Source organism: Prionailurus viverrinus, chromosome A1 (genome assembly GCF_022837055.1).
Source record: "Prionailurus viverrinus isolate Anna chromosome A1, UM_Priviv_1.0, whole genome shotgun sequence".
NCBI lineage: Eukaryota > Metazoa > Chordata > Mammalia > Carnivora > Felidae > Prionailurus > Prionailurus viverrinus.
Window position 1 is genome coordinate 211721095 of NC_062561.1, and position 21662 is coordinate 211742756.

Consider the following 21662-nt stretch of genomic DNA (forward strand, 5'->3'; position numbering starts at 1 on the left):
AATGTGGATAATAGACATACAACCTATAGAGAGATGTTGTGAGGAGTAAATGAGATAATGTACCTAATGCTTAGGGTAGTACTTGAACACAGTAAATTTTCAATACATTTAACCGTAACTATTGTTTCCTTGTCTGATGCTCCTTTTAAGACAACTTAAAGGAACTTTCTGATGGATTGTCTTTCAGATTTCTGAGGGGAGCTCCTGTTTGCTAGGTGAAAAATTACCCAGCACCAGAATTTCAGTCCTGCTGACTACTAAACAGAATTGTTTAGGTGCTACATCAGTAGGGTAAGTTAATGCTGAGGACACAGAGAGGATATCCTTTTATTCTTGCTTTCTTTTACCATTATAATCATTTGTGGAAAAATAACTTTCTGATACTGCGCAGATAAATTGTCAAGATTTCTGTTTGAGATTTTATAAAGACCATAAGTTTAAAATGCTTTTAAAATAGGATAAAAAGAGAGAGGGAGACAAACCATAAGAGAGTCTTAAATACAGAGTACAAACTGAGGGTTGCTGGAGGGGAGGTGGGGGGGGAATGGGCTAAATAGGTGATGGGCATTAAGGAGGGCACTTGTTGGAATGAGCCCTGGGTGTTATATGTAAGTGATGAACCATTAAATTCTACTTAGAGATCATTATTACACCATATGTTAACTAACTTGGATTAAATAAAATTAAATTAAAAATAAAATGCTTTTCCCAATATCTCTAATATATAAAGATTATCCTATTAATATTGGATTATTTCTACTTTTTCATTGACTTGGGTGAGAATATTTCAAAACTGTGTAGCTAAATTTTTATTTAGTTGGGAATTAATTATCTGACTGCTAGCTTAGCCTTTTCTACCTTTTCTCTGATGTTCCCCTTTTTAAAATTACTTTGAATATTAAATTATTATTCATTATTTATTGACATACATTGGATAGACAACAAAAGAAAGCAGTATAAATGTGCACAATGAAAGTAAGTATTTCCTGGTATCATCAAGCATGAAGGCAGGTTTGAGTTGAGAGGAGATTAAGACAAGCCATGGACATAAACGGACTCACATGGTTAGGGCCCGTGTGGGTCCCACAGAGCTCACCTACAGCGCATACTAGGGATGCAATGTGGACCCCGGAGTACATCGGCCTACAGATAGACAGCTGTATGTCTGAGTTTCTCATCATGCAGAACACTTTTACCATTAAAAAAAAAAAAAAGTTCCAGGACGAAAAACCCAAATTAGACAAATGCACATTCAAGTATCACTGGCAAGATGCATTGGTCATGCCTTTGCTCTGGAGGTCTCTGGTGGCTAAGAGCATTGGCTACTTGCGGAGGAGGAGAGTAGAAATTAGAGACTGACAGAGGCTGTGCTGGAAAAGCAAGAAGATAAGGGCTGGGCAGCCCCTGGTTGATCACACGGCCTGAAGAGTGATGGGCATGACACGTGTTTGGACTGGTTTCAACTAGCGCTGTCACAGCTGTGAAATATTTTAAATATTATCCCTGGAAGTACCTATCTCAGTTTTCCCTTCATTTCTCAATATCTGCAGATGAGTAAGAGTTAACAGATGTTTTTATGCTTTACATAAATCTACTAAACCATTTGACTATTTCATGTGCTAAGGTTTAACATGGCTTTATCCACATATTTTAAATAGCAAATGCTTATTTCTTTTCCTTAGATGTCAACCAAATGAAGAGAAGTATTCTTTTAAAAGCTGCAGTTCTGATTTCGTGTTTGGAGAAAACATGGTAGAAAGAGTTTTGGTAAGAATTTGGCAAAGGTGTCTATTATATAAAAAGCTGTCACTTCAAGTTTCTGGAGGCAAATTAATTAAAACAATGTTAAATTGGGTCATACTTTAACTCCTGAGTTCAAAGGCACATTTTCTTTCTTTAATGGAAATGTTCTCCTGGGAAGCAAGTTCTAGTTGTTAGAATAATAGACAGAAACCCACAGAGGAAGGGGATTGTATAATTATAACATTATTACCGATGAGAAATATTAAATAGTTCTTTCACGTGTGTTAAACTGAAGGTATGCATGGAAATCCCAGAATCATCTGCAATAGACAAGCTCAACTGGTAAAGATACTTTAATGTAGGTTTTTGATAGCCTTTTTTATAACACAGTGCATTTAAAACTATTTACTTATTTTTTCTTATTAACTACGACCCTCCCCTTAGAGCTTTTATAGTGAAAAACATCATTATAACTTTTTTTTTTGCTAGCTTTAAGAGGAAAATAATAAGACTTTAACTTGCCTAGGGAAACATCCTTGTCAAGTGGAAACGCCTAACTAGTATTACTATCATCCTTATCTAATATCGAGCATCCTCCTCCAAGAGGCCATTTCTGCCCCATCCTCCACAGAGCATGTTTGTAAAGCACAGCAGGGAAGTAGACAGCAAAGTGAAGGCTGTGCACCTGGTCCATCACACCTTCATGCTGCTTTCACCCAGACCAGGGTCTTGGTTGACATAGGCCAAGGTGACCAGTTTATCTTGTGGCTACTAGTTCTATGGAGGATCCAGAGGAGGCTACAAAGGTTTTAAAACCTGTGTAAAGCCTCAGAATAACAAAAGGACCAAGTCATGAGGTCGGTCTATTCTAAGTTTCTTAGGGCTTTCACAAATCAATCACTTTGAAGACCTTGTTTATGCCATTCCTGCCTCAGGCTGAACCCCAATCCCAAGAGTAGTATCATAGCTTTTCAGCTTAGAGGCACCATCCTTCACTCTCAAGATGAAAGTCAACTCCAGAGTTCTAGAGCTATTGACTCACCTCTTTGGATCTGAACCAGAATGGACCAACTTCTAGAGGGAAGCCCCAGGCAATACATTCAGGCACATTTCTTCCAAACCATTTATTCCCAAATTTGGCACTAGATTAGTCACAGCTTCTATAAGATGTCACAGACACAAATAAAACATTTCCCTAGGGGCGCCTGGGTGGCGCAGTCGGTTAAGCGTCCGACTTCAGCCAGGTCACGATCTCGCGGTCCGTGAGTTCGAGCCCTGCGTCAGGCTCTGGGCTGATGGCTCAGGGCCTGGAGCCTGTTTCCGATTCTGTGTCTCCCTCTCTCTCTGCCCCTCCTCCGTTCATGCTCTGTCTCTCTCTGTCCCAAAAATAAATAAACGTTGAAAAAAAAAATTAAAAAAAAAAAAATTTCCCAAGCCTCACAGGATCAACTTTAACATTCAATTCAATTCAACAAACATGTTTTGTGTTCTCATGACATCTAAAGCACTGGCATTGGTCTCAGCTTTGGCTGCGCGTTAACAATCATCTGGTGAGCCATTAAAGGATTTCTTAGGGCATCTCCACAAACAGATTAGATCAGAGTCTCTGTGGGGAGGGTAGGTGTTAGGTGACTTGAATGTACAACCAGGATTGAAAAACATCTGGGTAAGTGGTTATACAAAGCTAAGGGAGCCACTGTGCTCTAAAGGTGTTTATAATCTAAGGGGAGACAGAGAGATCCCTGAACAAATGAACTACAGTTGGGATTGTAAATTTGGTTTAGGGAGGTACTTGTGTATATTTCCTATGGGCACTTTAAATCTGGCTTGTGAAGGAAACTGTACTTCCTGTATTTTAAATTGATAACATCTGAGGACAGCAGGAGCTATAGAGATCACTTGTATTTGTCCTCTAGTTAATCCTATAATCCTGTGGCCTTGTGATTTGGTGGTCAGAATGCCTTCCTGATTTGTTTGCTGTCCATGTGCTTTTCAAGGGGGTCATTAAACTTTCTGAGCCTTAGTGTTTATTTTCTTCAAATGGAAATAATCACACCCGTCTTGGGTGCCTGGGTGGCTCAGTCGGTTAAGCATCTGGCTTCGGCTCACGTCATGATCTCGTAGTGTCTGAGTTCGAGCCCCACATCAGGCTCTGTGCTGACAACTCAGAGCCTGGAGCCTGCTTTGGATTCTGTGTCTCCCTCTCTCTCTGCCCCTCTTCCGCTCACCTCTGTCTCTCTCTTTCTCTTAAAAATAAACATTAAAGGGGCGCCTGGGTGGCGCAGTCGGTTAAGCGTCCGACTTCAGCCAGGTCACGATCTCGCGGTCCGTGAGTTCGAGCCCCGCGTCAGGCTCTGGGCTGATGGCTCGGAGCCTGGAGCCTGTTTCCAATTCTGTGTCTCCCTCTCTCTCTGCCCCTCCCCCGTTCATGCTCTGTCTCTCTCTGTCCCAAAAATAAATAAACGTTGGAAAAAAAAATTTTTTTTTTAAATAAACATTAAAAAATTGTTTTAAAATCACACCCAACTCTACCGATTTTAACAGAATATCTTAATGTCCAGCTAAATAATGTGGAAGAATTTTGAGTTCATAAAGGAAAAGATAGAAACCTAAATTCTGAAGTACTGTTCCAATTCTCCCTGTTCTCCAGGGGGCTCTCCAGTATCAGAAATGGCATGTCTGACTCAGTTTTTTTTCACAGGCCTTGATTATAGCACATACACAAAGCCCCATGTGTGCAGCCTTAAAAGCAATTGTTGGCGGAAATTGTCTTGGGAAAGGGGCCCCTGGGTGGCTCAGTCGGTTGAGCATCCAACTTTGGCTAGGTCATGATCTCACGGTTGGTGAGTTTGAGCCCCATATTGGGCTCTCTGCTCTCAGTGTAGAGCCTACTTTGGATCCTCTGTCTCCCTCTCTCTCTGCCCCTCCCCTGCTCATGCTCTCTCTCTCTCTCAAAGATAAATCATTTTAAAAAAGAATATCCTTAAAAAAAAAATAAATTGTCTTGGGAGAAAAATTACAATTCTTTCTGTAAAGATGAGCTCTGAGACAGCTAGTGCGTTCTTTGGACAACTTTATTTATTTATTCATTCATTCATATGAAGTGGGTATAAAGTGAAGTGCTGGGAATACTGAAATACCTTGAAACAGAAATAAGGGACACCTGGGTGGCTCAGCTGGTTAAGCGTTCGACTTTGACTCAAACCATGATCTCATGGTTCATGAGTTCGAGCCCCACACAGGGCTCTCTGCTGTCAGCACAGAGCCTTGTTCAGATCCTCTGCCCCACCCCTCTCTCTGCCCCTCCCTTGCTCTTTCTCTCTCTCTGTCTCTCAAAAATAAATAAGTAAACATTAAAACAAAAAGAAAAGAAATGATAGTTACGTCTCCTTCTAGGCATCAGGTTAGTCTGGTGGGAGCATGGAATAGCTGCTACCTCCTTCTTGGTCTCTAAACCTTCTCCCTTTGTCCCTGGAACTAGATCCCACCTGAAATAAGCTGGTGGTAACTAGATTATGCTTCCTGAGGATGAGAACCAGGGTCCTCTGATGATAGGAAGGATTTCCCCATTCAGCACACAGGGAGTCCAAAACAAAAACAGAGCAGTTGATTTCATTTGCCCTGTTGAAGTGGAACAAAAGTATCTTTTGGCTTACTGCAGATATATGGGGATACAATTAAGTAATACATCTTTTTCCTTCACCTAGGATATTCAACATCTCACCCAATCTCAACCTGAAAATGATTCATACACCAAGGAACAACCATTCAAATCCGTACTAGAATTTCCTGTCAACTCTCTAAATTCAAGTAAGAATTATTTGATTTGTAAAAAATTTGATTCAACTATTATATTTCCTGTGTTTCCATGTCATCTGTTCAATAGCTATAAAATACAAAAACAGTAATGCAACACTTTAAAACTTTTTGGCAAAGATTAAAGCATAGAAAATATTGTTGTATGATACATAGCATTAAAATTTTTTTTACTTAAGGATATGAGGAATCATTAAAGAGATTTATCTAAACTCAAGTAGTTTCATATTTTTGGTAACACTCATTATTATAAAAAACTAAGGAGACATGTATATTAATGGAGACAACAAGGAACTTTTACAGTAGAGAAAATGGAGTCTTTACGTGTCTTTTCCTATTTTTTCTTACAAACAGACTCTATTAAAAATATATCCCTAATCGAATCAGCTGCTGCTTTCTCTTCTAAGCCATCACCCAAATGCTTGCTGCAGAAAATTGATGTTGTAACAGGGGAGGAAGCTGAACATAATGTGTTGAAGGTCTGTATATCACACATTGCTCTTTCTGGGAGCACTTACATACACGAAACCAAGTTTCTATCAGCAGAAGCACCTTTAAAAATAAAGGCAGAAGTATAGTTTTCATGAAGACTGAGCTGCTTAACTAAACATGCTAGACACTTCCAAAGATTAAGCCAATATTTTGTTGTATTCTTATTTTTGTACGGGTAATTTTCAGGAAAATGTGTTACTGGGTTTACAACCATTCACATTAGTCTCTTAGAAAGAAGGCAGCCAGGGACCCTGTCTTAAAAGAACTTCAGACCTACATTTTATACTTTACATGCCTGTGTTTATAATCAGTGCTGTTATTGTGTGATTTAAAAGTTCTACTTACACTGGACATTTTTATTTTTTTATTTTTATTTTTTTAACGTTTATTTATTTTTGAGACAGAGAGAGACAGAGCATGAACTGGGGAGGGGCAGAGAGAGAGGGAGACACAGAATCGGAAGCATGCTTCAGGCTCTGAGTCATCAGCCCAGATCCCGACGCGGGGCTCGAACTCAGGGACCGTGAGATCGTGACCTGAGCTGAAGTCGGACTCTTAACCGACTGAGCCACCCAGGCGCCCCAACACTGGACATTTTTAAATGATAAGATGAATAGATTTCAGTTCAAGATAGAAAAATTCTGGTTTCCTTTGAAAAGTTCTTTTAAATAAGTTTTGAATTTCATATAAAGCAAGAATTTCACACACGCAGTATATAGTATCATGCATAGGATTTGAATGTTGAGTGACGTAGCCATCAGCGTAGGCACATGAAATAAGGTAGTCATTTTCCAACAAGGAACAGATTTCCCTTTCTTTTTATCCATCTGTTATAACATTAAATTTCATTTAAAACGTGGTACATATAAATATATTTGTTAAGTGGAAAATCAAGATGCAGAAAGTATGTATGATATTCTACTGTTTATAGAAAAAATAGGGGACATGGGCACTGGCATGCATATAAACACAAATATCTCTGGAAGGATAAACAAAATATTAGCAATAGCGATCACCTGATCACAGAGGGTAGAAATCGACAGACGAAGAACAAAGGTTGAGAAGGACTTTTCATTTTGTACATCTTTTTGCTTTTTGATATTTGAACTATTCAAAAATTGTATGTTTTAAAGGTTAAATAAATTTTTTAAGCTGGTTTACAAATCATTAACCAAGGTTATTCTGGTAAAAATCAGGCAAATAAAAGTGTTGTAGCATAGAAAGAAATTATTTTAAAATAAATTTCTATATATTTGACATTTCAAAAAATTGTCCTTTAGATCAACTGCAAGCTTTTTATATTCAACAAAACAACACAGTCCTGGACTGAAAGGGGCAGAGGAGCTTTGAGGCTGAATGACACAGCAAGCAGTGACTGTGGAACATTCCAGTCGAGACTAAGTAAGGAATCATTTTGTAAAGCAACCTGCCATTTCTCAGGGTAAAATTTCCAATAGGCACACATCATTTTCTGGAGATGTGTTATAAAATAGTCAACAAATCACTGTTGAAAACAATATTGTTTCTAATGTGCTGTAGGATCTTCCTGTTTAGAGCAGGCTCTGATGTCAAACTACACAGGTTCGGTTCTGCCTCTATTACTGACTAATTGGTGACCTTGGGCAAGTTAATCTCCCCACAGCCTAGTTACATCAGCTTAAAATGGGGATAGTAGTACTCCATGACTTATTGAGCAATTGTGAGAATTCAGTGAGATAATGCACCTATGACACAGCCCAGCGCACCCCTAAATAGTAATCTCGGTAATATTGAAAGCAATATGATGATATTTTTGAAGGGAAAATGGTTTTTCCTAAAAAGGATATTTGCCCTATATTTCATTCTTGGCATTCTAAGCATGTTGTGTGGGGTGAGATGAAGTCAGTTTCCAAGGAAATTAAGGTGTGTGGTTATTGAATCCTGTGTGTGTTTACTGACATCCATAGTGATGGTAGGAATCTGGAGTCAGTCAGACTGAGAGGCTCTCAAAGTTTTTGGCATCTGAAAAGACGCACTGGGCATTGTTCAGAGGCCCAAACCGAAAGTGAGCATAGGCAGAGATCTGGGCGGGGTGTGTAGGTTTACTGGCCAACATTGGGCAATCAGAGCTGTGGAAGGAACCACTGGAAGAAGTGGGATCCGTGTATATGGATTTTTATTGAGTTTCAGATATCAAGCTCAAGAAACCAGTAAGGAATAGAATTCACACTGAGAGAATAGGAACCGTGTTTTCAGTTCTATAACTGGCAAACAGGTTTCTAAATAACCCAACGAAGGCAGGTGCTAGTTGTTTTCTACTCTTGTTCAATGCCACTCTGGCCACTGCCTGCCAAAATTTACAATGCATGGTATTTACATTGTTGTGTAACCTGATTTTACTTTTTACATAGTATATACCATGACCACCTTTCTACATCAGTAATGATCTTTCTTTAATATTCTTAATGGGTTTGTAATATTATCTTGAATAGCCAAGTCATCATTTATTTAGCTAATTCCATTTTTTGAATGCTTAAGGTTTTGCTTCTGTTTTCTCCATTTTGGATAAATATTCTTCAGACCACTAAGTCCTCAAAGGAATTCTAAAATTGTAATCATTGTTTATTATAGTAAAAAAATAATTCCAGCTTTTAAGCTAAAAATGGTCTTCCAACCTAGTAAAGCCAATTTGAAAACCAACTTATAATCAAGCCAAATTACAATTTAATAGTGAAAATACAGTCTGAAAAACAACTAGAGGATTTACTTCACTTTCAAAAATGGCAAGTTCCCCGGGGAAGGTTAAGGAATCAACTATTCTGTAGTCTTATATATTCACCTTCCTGTTTTAGTTATGCGCAATCAAGGCAGCCTGAGGCTGATTCTCAATAGCAAACTCTGGGCTAAAATGGAGATTCAAAGAGCGAACCACAAAAATTTACGAATAACAGCTACTGATTTAGAAGACTATAACATCAAAGTGTTTTTAATTCAGGTAAGTAACAAATTTCAGTGATAGAGGATTATCCTACTATATTTATAGATCTCTGCAATTGCTATTTTTTTTTTCACTGTATTATAATAACTTGCACCATTGGCCAAAAACAAAAAAAAAAAACAAAAAACCAGCCATTTATTTTGGTTGTTTACAGTTTAACATGAGACCTAAATTTTAAATGAAATTTACAGATTAACACCAAAATCTGTAGTAACCAATTGGCATGTGTCCCAAGACATTTTGTATTGATATATGCTTCAAACCTTCACATTTTTTTTTCCATTGAAATTATGTCAACAATCTTACAAAGTTACCAAAGGGACCGTTGTCAAGATTGGCTCCTAGGAGTCCAGTGGAATACATAGCCCAGTGCTTACACTGAATGCTGAAACTGAGAAGGCTTTGAGATCACTGGAAAGGACCCCCTGAGAAATGGAAAAACACAGGGCTAGTAAGTTAAAACAACCAGTCCAACAGCAAATTCCAATTCTGGACATGTGTCAGTCGCCAAGGTAACAGGATGGGAGCACAGCTTTAGCTCTTCCTGGCAGCAGGAATGCTTGACCTCAAATACAAAATCCAGGCACAAGAGAGAGAGAGAGCTGGCAGGGATCAGGCTAGAATAAAAGGCTAGGTTTCCCACATGAGCTGAGACCCAGAAGACTGGAGAAGACTGGGTACTTACGTGACTCAGGCGGAAAGTAACAATGCAAGTAAATAAACTTCCATACAGTAATGGAAAAAAAGTTGGCAAGTGCCCAGTGATGAAAAACCAAAAGTTTTATTAACTACCAATAAGTGCACTGTTAGGTATAAGTGTTACTGAGTATTAAGATGTTAGAGTAAGATAATGCCCAAACCCTGTTTACCATTTAGGGAGACAGACAATACCTGATATCCCGCCAGGCTGGATCTCCTGGTTTTGAGTGAGTAAAGCAGCCCGCTGCCACTGTCACTGAGATTGAGACTATTAGTTATGATGAGATTCTGCTGCTCAATGTCTGACCCGCACTGACCCTGTAAACTGTAGGATATTTGCTAAATAAACCAAATTTAGTTTGCTAAATGCAAATAAAAAGCACCCCAAATTCCATTCCCAGAGATGGTCACTATTAACATTTTTGTCATTTCAGCATACGTGTGTGTGTACATATGTATATAATGTGCCAACTGTATGATCTTCAGGCAGGTTATATAGATTCCTTAACTTGATTTTACTCATCTGCCCAATAAAGATTATAATGATACACTTTATAAAATGGTTGGGTAGATTCGATTGCTAATACTTGATTATGAAGTACACATGCGTAACCTTTTCACTCATCAATGAAAATGAGTGTTTTCATGTCATTAAATAGTCATTAAAGGTGAAAAGAATTTTATTCTGCACCATAATTTATTCCATTAATCTTGCTTTGTTAAATACTTACGTAATTTGCTGTCTTTCACTATTATAAATTCCACAAGAAAGATGTGAGGAATTCTCTTTGTACACGTGTTAATTTTCTTGGGAAAAGGCTTGACTTGTCTTGACAAATTTCTCTTCGGAAAGACTGAACCAGTTTTCATTTTCGCCAGCATTTTCTTATGGTACTTCCTGGGAATTATAATTTTTTTAAGCATTGAGAATTTGTTATCCGAAAAATATGTCATTGTGATTTTATTTTTAACTTCTTGTTCTGAATTTCTTGAATGAATATATCTAAATGAATTTAGCCAAAGGCAATATATTGACTAGTGAAAGGCATATTTAAATTTTAATATTAGAAAGTGAAGGTGGCAGAGTAGCATTTATATTTTAAATACTTTCAATATTTATTAACGTACTAAAGAAAAATGACATCTTTGCACATAATGTAAAAAATTAAATCAGTCAAGAGTCAACATTTATTTACTCAACACCCTCTATAGATTATTTAGCACAATATGAGAAACAAAAATACTTTATTTAATTTATAGTTATTTTTTGCCCCAAAGTAATTAAGGGAACTTAAGAACATGCAAATGAAAAAAATATAATTGAAGACCCTTCTCCCAAACAGTTGGCATGTAGTTTGTTCTTGCTTTGAAAAGTTTGATAGCTTTCTTGAGGGTTAGCAAAGAGAATAATTTACCTACTTTCTCTTTGATATTGTGAAAACATACAAAAATGTAAACCACTGCCATGTTACCTTAAAAGAGCACTGACTCTGATGACAAAGGTCTGGGATTCGAGCCCAGCAGATTTTCTGACTAGCTATGTAAATGCAGGCAAATCATTGTACCTTTCTGAGCCATATCTCCTCATCTGTAAAGGGACGTGGGAAGTAAGTATAAATTGAATACTTGTGCTAAGTGCTTTTGCTAATATAAATGGAATAAATGACTAACTCATAGTTTTGTTGTAAGTGTTGAATAAAAAAAGAACGTAGTAACCGTAAATGTTATACAAATGTGATTGTTACCACCATTTTTTATATTAACAGCAACTATTAAAAATAGCATAGAAGAGTACTGAAAGCAAAGACTTATGACGTGTTTATGATACAATATCATAAGGATGGCTCTGTGGCACAATGGACAGCGCATTGACTTCTATGATGCAATATTAGACTGCTTTAATGAGCTCTGCTTTTCCACAGAGCTGTGAGGCTTGTTGGGATGTCTAAACAAAGTGATGTAAAGGAAGTGGAGGTCTGTTATTCACCGAACCCTCTAATTTTCTATTAGAAACAGAAAAATAGTAAAAAAATAGAAAAATAGTAAAATAGCGGAGGAGGGATAGTCTTGAATTCAAGTAGAAATTTTACATCAAAAATTTCATTTCTCAGTTTAAAACGCACAAATAGGGACCTGTTATAAAATTATTCACTTTTGGATTTAATTTGTTTGGTTCAGGATGTATGGCTTTTTACCCTTTAACTTCTAGGGTTATTTATATCCTAGATTTCTGCCATATCATTCCTTCCTAAGAGTGAAAGATTAAAAATCTCTAAAACGTGGCTATTATTCAGTTATTTATATTCTTAACAACTTAATTTTCCTCATGCAGGCCAGTGCCAAAGATACAGGGTATCTGTACGCGGCAATACATCATCGGCTCGTTGCACTTCGAAGTTTTGGTAAACAGGAAGATGTAAACCAAGCGGAAAGCCAGTCAGATACAATCCTCCAACAATTAAACTGTGAAAGCTGTGATGAGGATGAGGATGATTTCATCAAAGCAACTAAGAATAGATCAGGTAAATAATTTTTCTTTTGTTAGGTCGGAGGTATAAGAAAGAAATCTTCTACACAATTCTAATATATGAAATTGTTTTGTTGTTGTTGTTGTTTTTAATGGAACTGGTATGTTTAAAGTGGATGAGGGAGCGTCTGGGTGGCTCAGTCAATTGGGCATCCGGCTCTCAATTTTGTCTCAGGTCATGATCCCAGGGTCATGGGATGGAGCCCCGTGTGGGGTTCTGCACTGAGCGTGGAGCTTGCTTGGGATTTCTCTCTCTCTCTCTCTCTCTCTCTCTCTCTCCTCCCCCCCCCCCCCCGCTCTCTCTGTAAAATAATAAAATAAATAATTAAAAATTTTTTATAAAAAAAATAGCGGATGGGAATTAGAGTCCTAGCTCTTTGGATCAGAGGAGTGGATTTGAAAGTGACTGCCTTCTATGTGTGGCCTCCATCAGGATTTTACCAAAAGTCATCCTCATTTTGATGCCTGTGTGTCACTTGTGCATAAATTTAATAAAAATACCACAAAGTATTACATTCATACACTGAAACTACCTATTTATTCATATTTCTCTTCACCTGTTCTCATTTTCCTATTATTGGCTATAGTAGAAGAACTTTATAAATACATCATAAATGTAATAAACATATTACAATGGATCCACCAGGCAAAGCTGGCTTGAAACACTGAAACTCCTATTTATCTCCTTTTTTTGGAATTTGCTTTATTCTCAAGGACCTTTTTTGCATAGGCCAAAAAGTACTATTTTTTTTGTCAGGATTCATGAATTGAGCAAGGTTAAAATAGAACCAGTAGTTATCAGATTTTTAGGTTTCAGTGCTTGCCCTGGTGAGTAGATTTAAAACAAAAACTTATGATTATTTTTGGAGAAAAAGATTGTCTAGGAAATAATAAGTCCTGCTTTGTTATATAAATGGAGCCAAGTATTTTCAGTAATAGTTTCATTTAGGCCTGAATTCTGTTCTACAGAGAACTGAGCGACATACCTACAAAGATAGTGTGTTAGCAAGCATTTTTCCAACTTTTATTTATTTTAAATCTTAAAGGTAACTTAATCACACATAATTCAAGAATCTATCAAAGCACATGTGTAAAACTTGAGGAAATATCTTCCTTTGCCTAATACTAAAAAATGTAATCAAAATGTACAAAATATGCAGACCAGGGGGCACCTGGGTGGCTCAGTTGGTTAAGCATGCAACTTTGGCTCAGGTCATGATCTCAAGGTTTGTGAGTTCAGGTCCTGCGTTGGACTCTGTGCTGCCAGCTCAGAACCTGGAGCCTGCTTCGGAATCTGTCTCCCTCTCTCTCTGCCCCTCCCCTACTCACACTCTGTCTCTCTCAATAAGAAACATTAAATTTTTTTTTAAATATATGCAGATCAGGATTATAGATTGCTTGACTCAGTGAGCCAAAGAACTAAATGAATATGATTTTTCTTGTCACTATTAAATAAATAGTTTCTTATTCTTCAAAATGTGTGAAATGTATAAATAAAATCATCTTTTATAATGTTTGTATTGTCAATAATAAAATAGGGTCTATTGGAAAATGAATTGGTATCTATTAGAAATGTTAACATGAAATAAGGATTAAATGGCAAAGTTCTCTCATCAATAAAAGTCACATTTATGAAGTCTATATTTTATTATATTCCATTTTGGGAAAGAGTAATATACAACTACCTTCATACAAAATGAGAAACAATGGAAATAATGGAAAATAAATGTCAACCATATGAACCCCTCTTCCTCTGCCATTTTTCCCTTTTCACTTAGTACTTTCTCCGGGAGGTGATGCATACAAATGCTGAACTGTTACGAAAGCAATAAAAAGTCCAATTTTTTAAACTTTGTTTCCCATGAATTAAGGAAGGGTTTAGTTATCTGAAATATCATGTTTAAAATTAGCAAATTTCAGGGCGCCTGGGTGGCTCAGCCGGTTAAGCATCTGACTTTGGCTCAGGTCATGATCTCATGGCTTGTGAGTTCGAGCCCCGGATCAGGCTCTGTGCTGACGGCTCAGACCCTGGAGCCTGTTTCAGATTCTGTGTCTCCCTCTCTCTCTGACCCTCCCCTGTTCATGCTCTGTCTCTCTCTGTCTCAAAACTAAACGTTAAAAAAAATTTAAAATTTAAAATTAGCAAATTTCCAAATGTTACATATAACATGTAAATTCTACATTTTGCATTTCATCACCTGTAAGCATCTTCATGCATATTCATGTTCAGTTGTGTTCAATATTAAATCTAATCTGAATGTAACATTTTCTAACATTTTAAATTTATATCACAGATCCTTCAAGGTGGACCCACAGACAGTCGGTTGCCTGTTCATGAGCACTATCTACTATAAATGTGACAACATCTACAAAAAGATTGATCACCTTACTGAAAATCCTAAATCATCTTAAGTAAATGAGAAGATCCTATTCATCCCTTGAAGAGTTTTTATAGCAAAGTTCATAAAACATAATTTGTTGCAATTAAAATTTTTCTCTTATGTAGTCAAATAATTGTAAGGTTTTACATTTTGATTATTGTGGAGAAAATGAAAGAATTTAAGAAATGCATGGACTTCGGAAGTTCAAAATTTATCATTTTTGAAGAGGTAATTTAGAATAGGGTTTGATAACTAATTTGGACTATTCATCACATTGGTGGATATCATAGTTAAAATAAATTTCTGGATTTGATAAATATCTAACTAAGATATTTATTTTTTCAGTCATACACTGTCTGGTCATAAAACAAACATTTTAAAGATTTCCAGTCATGTCTTCAAAAACACTGTAACTGCATGCTAACATTTGATTAAGTTGTGTTTATTTTCTGGGAAATGAGTATTTGCATTTAACCTTTGGATTTACTAATACTATAAGATTATATATTCATGGTATGAATTTCTTTAAATTTAGTATTGTTCTTGGACCTGTATCCATTGTACCTTGCATATGGTTGATTCCAGGTCAGCATCCAATAGTTGTTGAAGGGATGAACAAAATACATTACCTATGTAACAAAACAGTAAGTATACAAAAGTAAAATATGTTAACTCGTTCTTTGCTTTATGTAATTAAATTGTCATTAATATTTTATGGGTGTAGCTGTATAGAGCCTGTTTTTTTTTATACATACATATAGCCAAATAAATCTTTTTTAAAAAAATGTTTATTTATTGGGGCACCTCAGTGGCTCAGTGGGTTAAACATCTGACTCTTGATCCCAGCTTGTGATCTCATAGTTTAGGAGTTCAAGCTCCACGTCAACCTTTCTGCTGTCAGTGCAGAGCCTACTTCAGAATCTTTGCCCCCTCTCTCAGTCCCCTCCCCCCTCAAAAACAAATAAACAAATGTTTATCTAATAATAAAGTTTGTTTTAATTAATTAATTGAGAGAGAGAGAGAGTGCATGAATGGAGAAGGGGCACAGAGAGGGAAAGAGAGAATCCCAAGCAGGCTCTGCACTCTCAGCACAGAGCCCGACGCAGGGCTCAAACTCATGAACTGGGAGCTCCTGACCTGAGCCAAAATCAAGAGTCTGATGCTCAACTGACTGAGCCACCCAGGCGCCCCCAAATGATACCATAATAATGGTAGGCTGTAATAATTTTAACAACCGTGCAACAGAGTTTTGATGCTCCTCTTTTGAGATTTGTCTCAGAGATACTTCATGAGTTACACACAAAAAAGTAGTCTCAGTGCTCGTAGCCATACTTCATTTTTTAATCAAGTTTGATCACGCCATGACTTCAAAATGACTTTTGATCATCACTCTTAAATAGTCCCTTGTTAGAGGCATCTTACTCTTCTCGGTCTGCCATAACAAAATACCGCAGACTGTGCAGCTTAAACAACAGACATTTCTTTCTCATAGCTCTAGAGTCTGAGAAGTCGAAGATCAAAGGGCCAACAAAATAGGTTTCATTCTGAGGCCTCTGCTCTTGGTTGTAGGCTACTCACAGGATCTCTTTGTGGGACACAGGCAGAGAGACAGTAAGCTCTCTAGGGTCTCTTCCTATACACCAATACCATTACACCAGGGCCCTTCCCTCATAAACTTGTCTAACTGTAATTATCCCCCAAGACCCCATCTCCAAATTCCATCACATTGGGTGTTAGGGCTTCAACATAGACATTTAGGGGGAGAACATAAACATTCAGTCCATAACTAGGGAATAAGATTTACAGTTCCAAAATGATTTCTGAAAAGTTTTTGAACAATGACGACATCTATCTGGAATAATGGGTCTAACTTCACTAAACGCTACTTTGAAGAACAATATTCATTTGGATGTAGACATGTGAATACACAATTTTTCAAAGTTACGTTATTTTGTTACAATACCTTTTACAGTAATAAAAGCAATTATATATAGATACATATAGATATACTAAAACCTGAGCTAATGCCTGAAAATTTTAGTTTGGCATGTGAAAGTTGAGTTAACTCTTTTCGACCATAATTTGGTTAGAATATAAATTGTTCAGAGTTTTGTTCTTTCCCTATAACTGAGTATAACTTAGTGAAAAAGTGAGCTACTAAGAGAAGCCCATTCATTTTTCTAGTGACTGTGGAAGAAATACAGCATCCTTTACTTCTAAATTAAGCAATGATTCAGGAAATAGAAAAGAAAAAGTTAATGTGAGAGAATGATAGAGGAAAGGTAGAGAGAAGGTTAAAAAAAATAAAAGAATAGCTCTAGCATGAAAGAATAAAAAGAAAGGAAAAACAAATTTTAAAGTTGGTTGCGTTTTTTCAATCCCAAAAAGTGCCTCTGATGCAGAACATAGTCAGTGAAAATTTTCTTTAGAAGCTAACATAAACAGGAAGACATTTGGAGAAGAAATTAAAGAACTGGTTCTCTTTTCCTATAAGATCTTAGCCAATAGGGGAACGTTGTGATTGCACTAAATTGTTAAAGTGAAGCAGGGAACAGAGATCTTTATCCTCCTAACATGTTCATTCTTGCCCTCACTTTAAGGTGGAGATAGAGCAATGTTTTCTCAATGCCTCAAACATTTTAATGTAATTTGAATTCATTCTTTCCTTCTGTGATTTTCCTTGAACTTCTCTGCAAATACCAAGCAAAAAAAAAAAAAATTAGATTACTTCAATTACTTGTCTATATATTAATGCCAGTGCAACAGAATCAAAAATAGTATTAGAATGTCAGGAAGGCAGAGAAAGAGTGAAAATTTCTGGATTACGACATGGTTACTCACAGCAGAAACATGGTATTTAGCTTGTGACTTTCAAATCATTTTCTGTCCACTGTACTATTCCTTCTTACAATCTTTATGCAAATATTTAGTAAAATTTTGGATAATAGTAGAAACATCTTATAGTTTCTGTTTGTCCTATTTCTTCATCTAACCTCCTTTTTGGCTTTTCTACATACTTTGACCTCTCTTTAACATGAAGAGATCATCATACAATGATAATCATTTTCATAAGTTATTAGGTGATCTCAAAGCACACATCTTCTTAGATTTTAATAGAAGCTGCTTTTATTAAAATTTTATTAAATATTTCCCAAATATATTAGATATATATTTAACATTATATCTAATTATATATCATATATATATATGTAAAATAAACTTAACAGTCTTCTTTTTCAACAGGACTTTAGACTTTACCAAGTTATTCAGCTTAATTTATGGCCCGTCAAAATGTTCTCTCTTTAAACTATTATTTTACATCCATTACTGCCAAAGCCAGGAACCCTTTGACCCCAGGGACTAATAACCTATGCAAGTCTTAGAGTATGTGGATGCCATTAAAGAAAAGGGACGGGGGTGTATATCTTTCATAGAGTCAGAATGTACATGAAGTGAGTTGGAGGGGGATCTAGGGATTGGGAAGGATGCATCTTAAGCTTTGTAAATCCTCAAATTGTGAATATCACAATGATATAGAACTTTTCCCATAAAATGTTGAAAACAAGTAAACTTCTTGAGATGTGTTTACCAGGTGGTTGGGTAAGCTTACTCTAGAAAAGTACACCAGCACTGCCAGACCTGGGGTTTGAGTTTGAAACTCAGTAACATTACAGATTATTTTAGTAGTTTGAGGGTACTGAAACTCATATTAAATTCATGAATGCAAGCACTTTTGTTTGTTTTGCAGTGAATAGATCATACCCACAGTACTGCATGATTTTTGACATCAGACTTGGAGTGGACAAACTGGAATACATGAACACATTTAAAGTTTCTAAGATGATATTTAGAAACTGTGGCATTGGAGAAGTTATTGAAATAACTGCGAATGTTTAGCCTTATAAAGCCTTGATGTAATAGCTTTCAAATAATTTAGAAGATTGGCAAAATTTCTTAATCTCTGCCAACCTAGTGGATATGAAAGACTATTTCAGTGAAATTACCTTAATTTGTATTTTTCTAATTTCTAATAAGGTTGAGTATATTTCAGATATTTATTCTCTGCTTGTTTCTTCTAAGAAATCCCTGTTCATAAATAATATTTGCAAAGCTAAGCATGTCATTTTCCCCTTTTAGTAGCTTCTTGGCATATACAGCATAAAAGCCAAGTTCCTAAGCATTGATATAACACCTTCCATGTATTTCCCCCATCTGCCTTTTTTTTAACTTGTTTTATTTTTTATTTTTTTAAATTTACATCCAAATTAGTTAGCATATAGTGCAACAATGATTTCAGGAGTAGATTCCTTAATGCCCCTTACCCATTTAGCCCATCCCCCCTCCCACAACCCCTCCAGTAACCCTCTGTTCTCCATATTTATGAGTCTTTTCTCATAATGAGGTTTTGTCCACCTCATTATGAGGTTTTGTCCACCTCCCTGTTTTTATTATTTTTTTCCCTTTCCCTATGTTCATCTGTTTTGTCTCTTAAAGTCCTCATATGAGTGAAGTCATATGATTTTTGTCTTTCTCTGACTAATTTCACTTAGCATAATACCCTCCAGTTCCATCCACGTAGTTGCAAATGGCAAGATTTCATTCTTTTTGATTGCCGAGTAATACTCCATTGTGTATATATACCACATCTTCTTTATCCATTCATTCATCGATGGACATTTGGGCTCTTTCCATACTTTGGCTATTGTTGATAGTGCTGCTATAAACACCCCCATCCACCTTTTATAGTAATCTGCCTCTCTTGCCTCACCTTTCATTGTTGCTTGCCTCCCTCTAAATTCCCTAGGAATTCAGAACTGCTATTTCATTCTCCATACTTTTGCTCATGCTGTTTCCTCTCTAGAAGTCCTTACTATAACAGTGTTGGAATAGTGAGAAGAGAAAGGACCTTGAGGGTGTTCAAGTTATAAATGAGTAACTCACAGGAGTGCCTAGGTGGCTCAGTCAGTTGGGCATCTGACTTCGGCTCAGGTCATGATCTCACGGTTTGTGCATTCCAGCCCCATGTCAGGCTCTGTGCTGACAGCTCAGAGCCTGGAGCCTGTTTCAGATTCTGTGTCTCTCTCTCTCTCTGCCCCTCCCCCGACTCACACTCTGTCTCTCTCAAAAATAAACATAAAAAATTAAAAAAAAAAAGAAAAATAAAAAAATGAGTAACTCACATCCCATAGAAATTAAGAGTTGTGCTTAAATTTCCACTACAAGTCACTATTAGCACCTGCTGTGAGGCAACGTTCCTGGCCAGTGACCTACTAAAAGACCTCTGGGGCGCCTGGGTGGCTCAGTTGACTAAGTGTCTGGCTCTGGATCTTGGCTCAGGTCATGATTTCACGGTTTGTGAGTTTGAGCCCATGTTGGGCTCTGCACTGACAGCATGAAGCCTGCTTGAGACTCTCACTCTCCCTCTGCCCTTCCATATGCTTTCTCTCTCAAAAAAATAACATTAAAAAATACTGTGTGGTGGCTGGGTAGTTAAATGTCCGACTTCAGCTCAGGTCATGACCTCACGGTTTGTGCATTCCAGCCTCACGTCAGGCTCTGTGCTGACAGCTCAGAGCCTGGAGCCTGCTTCAGATTCTGTGTCTCCCTCTCTCTCTGCCCCTCCCCTCCCCCCACTCATGCTCTGTCTCCTTCTGTCTCTCAAAAATAAACATTTAAAAAATACTTTAAAAGTAGACATCTATCAGACTCAATTGTATATTTCCTAATAATATAGTACCCGGCACACATTAGGGATTCTATAAATATTCAGTGAACCCATGAATAAATGGTGGTGGTGGTGGCTAGCTGAAAAGGAAGAGCCCAGATTCAGAATCAATTTGGGCTTGATAGAGCCTTGGTGCCACTCTAGTTCAGTATCTTCATTTTACCGATGTGGAATCCGAGGCCCAGAAAGAGCAACCTTCCCAAAGTCCACAGACTAGTTATTGATAGTGCTAGGACTCTAAAGAAGCAAAGAGGGAGCCAAAGCAAGTGCATGTGAGGAGCATTAGGGTAACAGTAGAATGTGGACTGCCATTTGACTCTCCCCTTATCATGCGAGCATTTTCTTGCACGTCCATTACCACTAACTCAACCTAGGGCCACGTCTAACTATTCCAACAGTGCCAAGTCTCCTTCCTACCCCTGCCTCCCAATCCACTCAATAGTCCCAAGCCAGATCAACAGTCCTCAAACGTTGTTTTCAGGACTCGCATCTTTCCAGTTAAAAGCTTTCAAAAGGCCACGACTGCCTATAGAATAAAGTCCAAATTACTAACATTCTTAAGCTTTCTCTCTTGTCCTAGCTATCTTTTCAACGTTCTCTCCCCATCCAGAAATGCTTCACTTGGCCAGATTCCTCTACCCGCTATCCTCTAATTTCCTCAATGGCTACCTGTCTCCCTCCGGACTGATAGTTTTTTGGTTGTCAGCAGAGGCTGTAACTTGTGCAGTCCCACGGGCGCCATGCTTAGATGGGCCGGGCACCCGGCTTACCGCTCTCCGTCTTGAAAATCTTGATAATTTCTGAACAAGAAGCTCGCATTTTCATTTAGTACTAGGCCCCACAAATTATGCACATGGTCTTTGGTCAGTTTCCTTGCCCCTCCTCCTCCCCCCACACTCCCCAGCCCAGTGTTGGTCATATTGGCCATCTGCCTAGACTTAGTTGGACGAAGGGATAAAGAATGCAGTCTTATGTGCCATGATTAAAGAGGGGTTTTATGTGGTCTGTTCAAGAGCAATAAAGAAGCCCAGGCAAGGAGGTGCTTACAGGCACCTGCTCTCCCGCCAGGCGCTCAAAACCCCACCCGCAGTCCCCCGCGCCGCTTCAGACCGGTTCCAGCTGGATTCCTAAGGCAGCTCTATCGCCAAATAGAATCCCAGCCCTTCTTCTGGCCACAGCCAACCCCCGCAGCTCCTCAGGCTCCGAAACCGCAGCGGGCTCTGATTGGTTCACAGAGTTGGGGGCGGGCGTGTGGGTTTGGTGCCCACCCAGGGAAGGGGGTGGAGCTGGAGTCGGCCCCCG

At 37.8% G+C, this 21662-nt stretch overlaps 1 protein-coding gene across 1 annotated transcript in view; it reads left to right on the forward strand.

The window, feature by feature from the left end:
• Positions 1 to 15364, forward strand: part of RANBP3L (RAN binding protein 3 like) — a 46307-nt gene extending 30943 nt beyond the window's left edge. Inside the window, exons 8-15 of the mRNA XM_047861668.1 lie at positions 188 to 291; positions 1683 to 1767; positions 5451 to 5553; positions 5914 to 6038; positions 7332 to 7452; positions 8883 to 9025; positions 12060 to 12249; positions 14549 to 15364. Of these exons, the coding sequence (XP_047717624.1) occupies positions 188 to 291; positions 1683 to 1767; positions 5451 to 5553; positions 5914 to 6038; positions 7332 to 7452; positions 8883 to 9025; positions 12060 to 12249; positions 14549 to 14592 (915 nt within the window). The 3' untranslated portion in view covers positions 14593 to 15364. The remainder of the gene's footprint in view (positions 1 to 187; positions 292 to 1682; positions 1768 to 5450; positions 5554 to 5913; positions 6039 to 7331; positions 7453 to 8882; positions 9026 to 12059; positions 12250 to 14548) is intronic.
• Positions 15365 to 21662: the final 6298 nt, after the last annotated feature.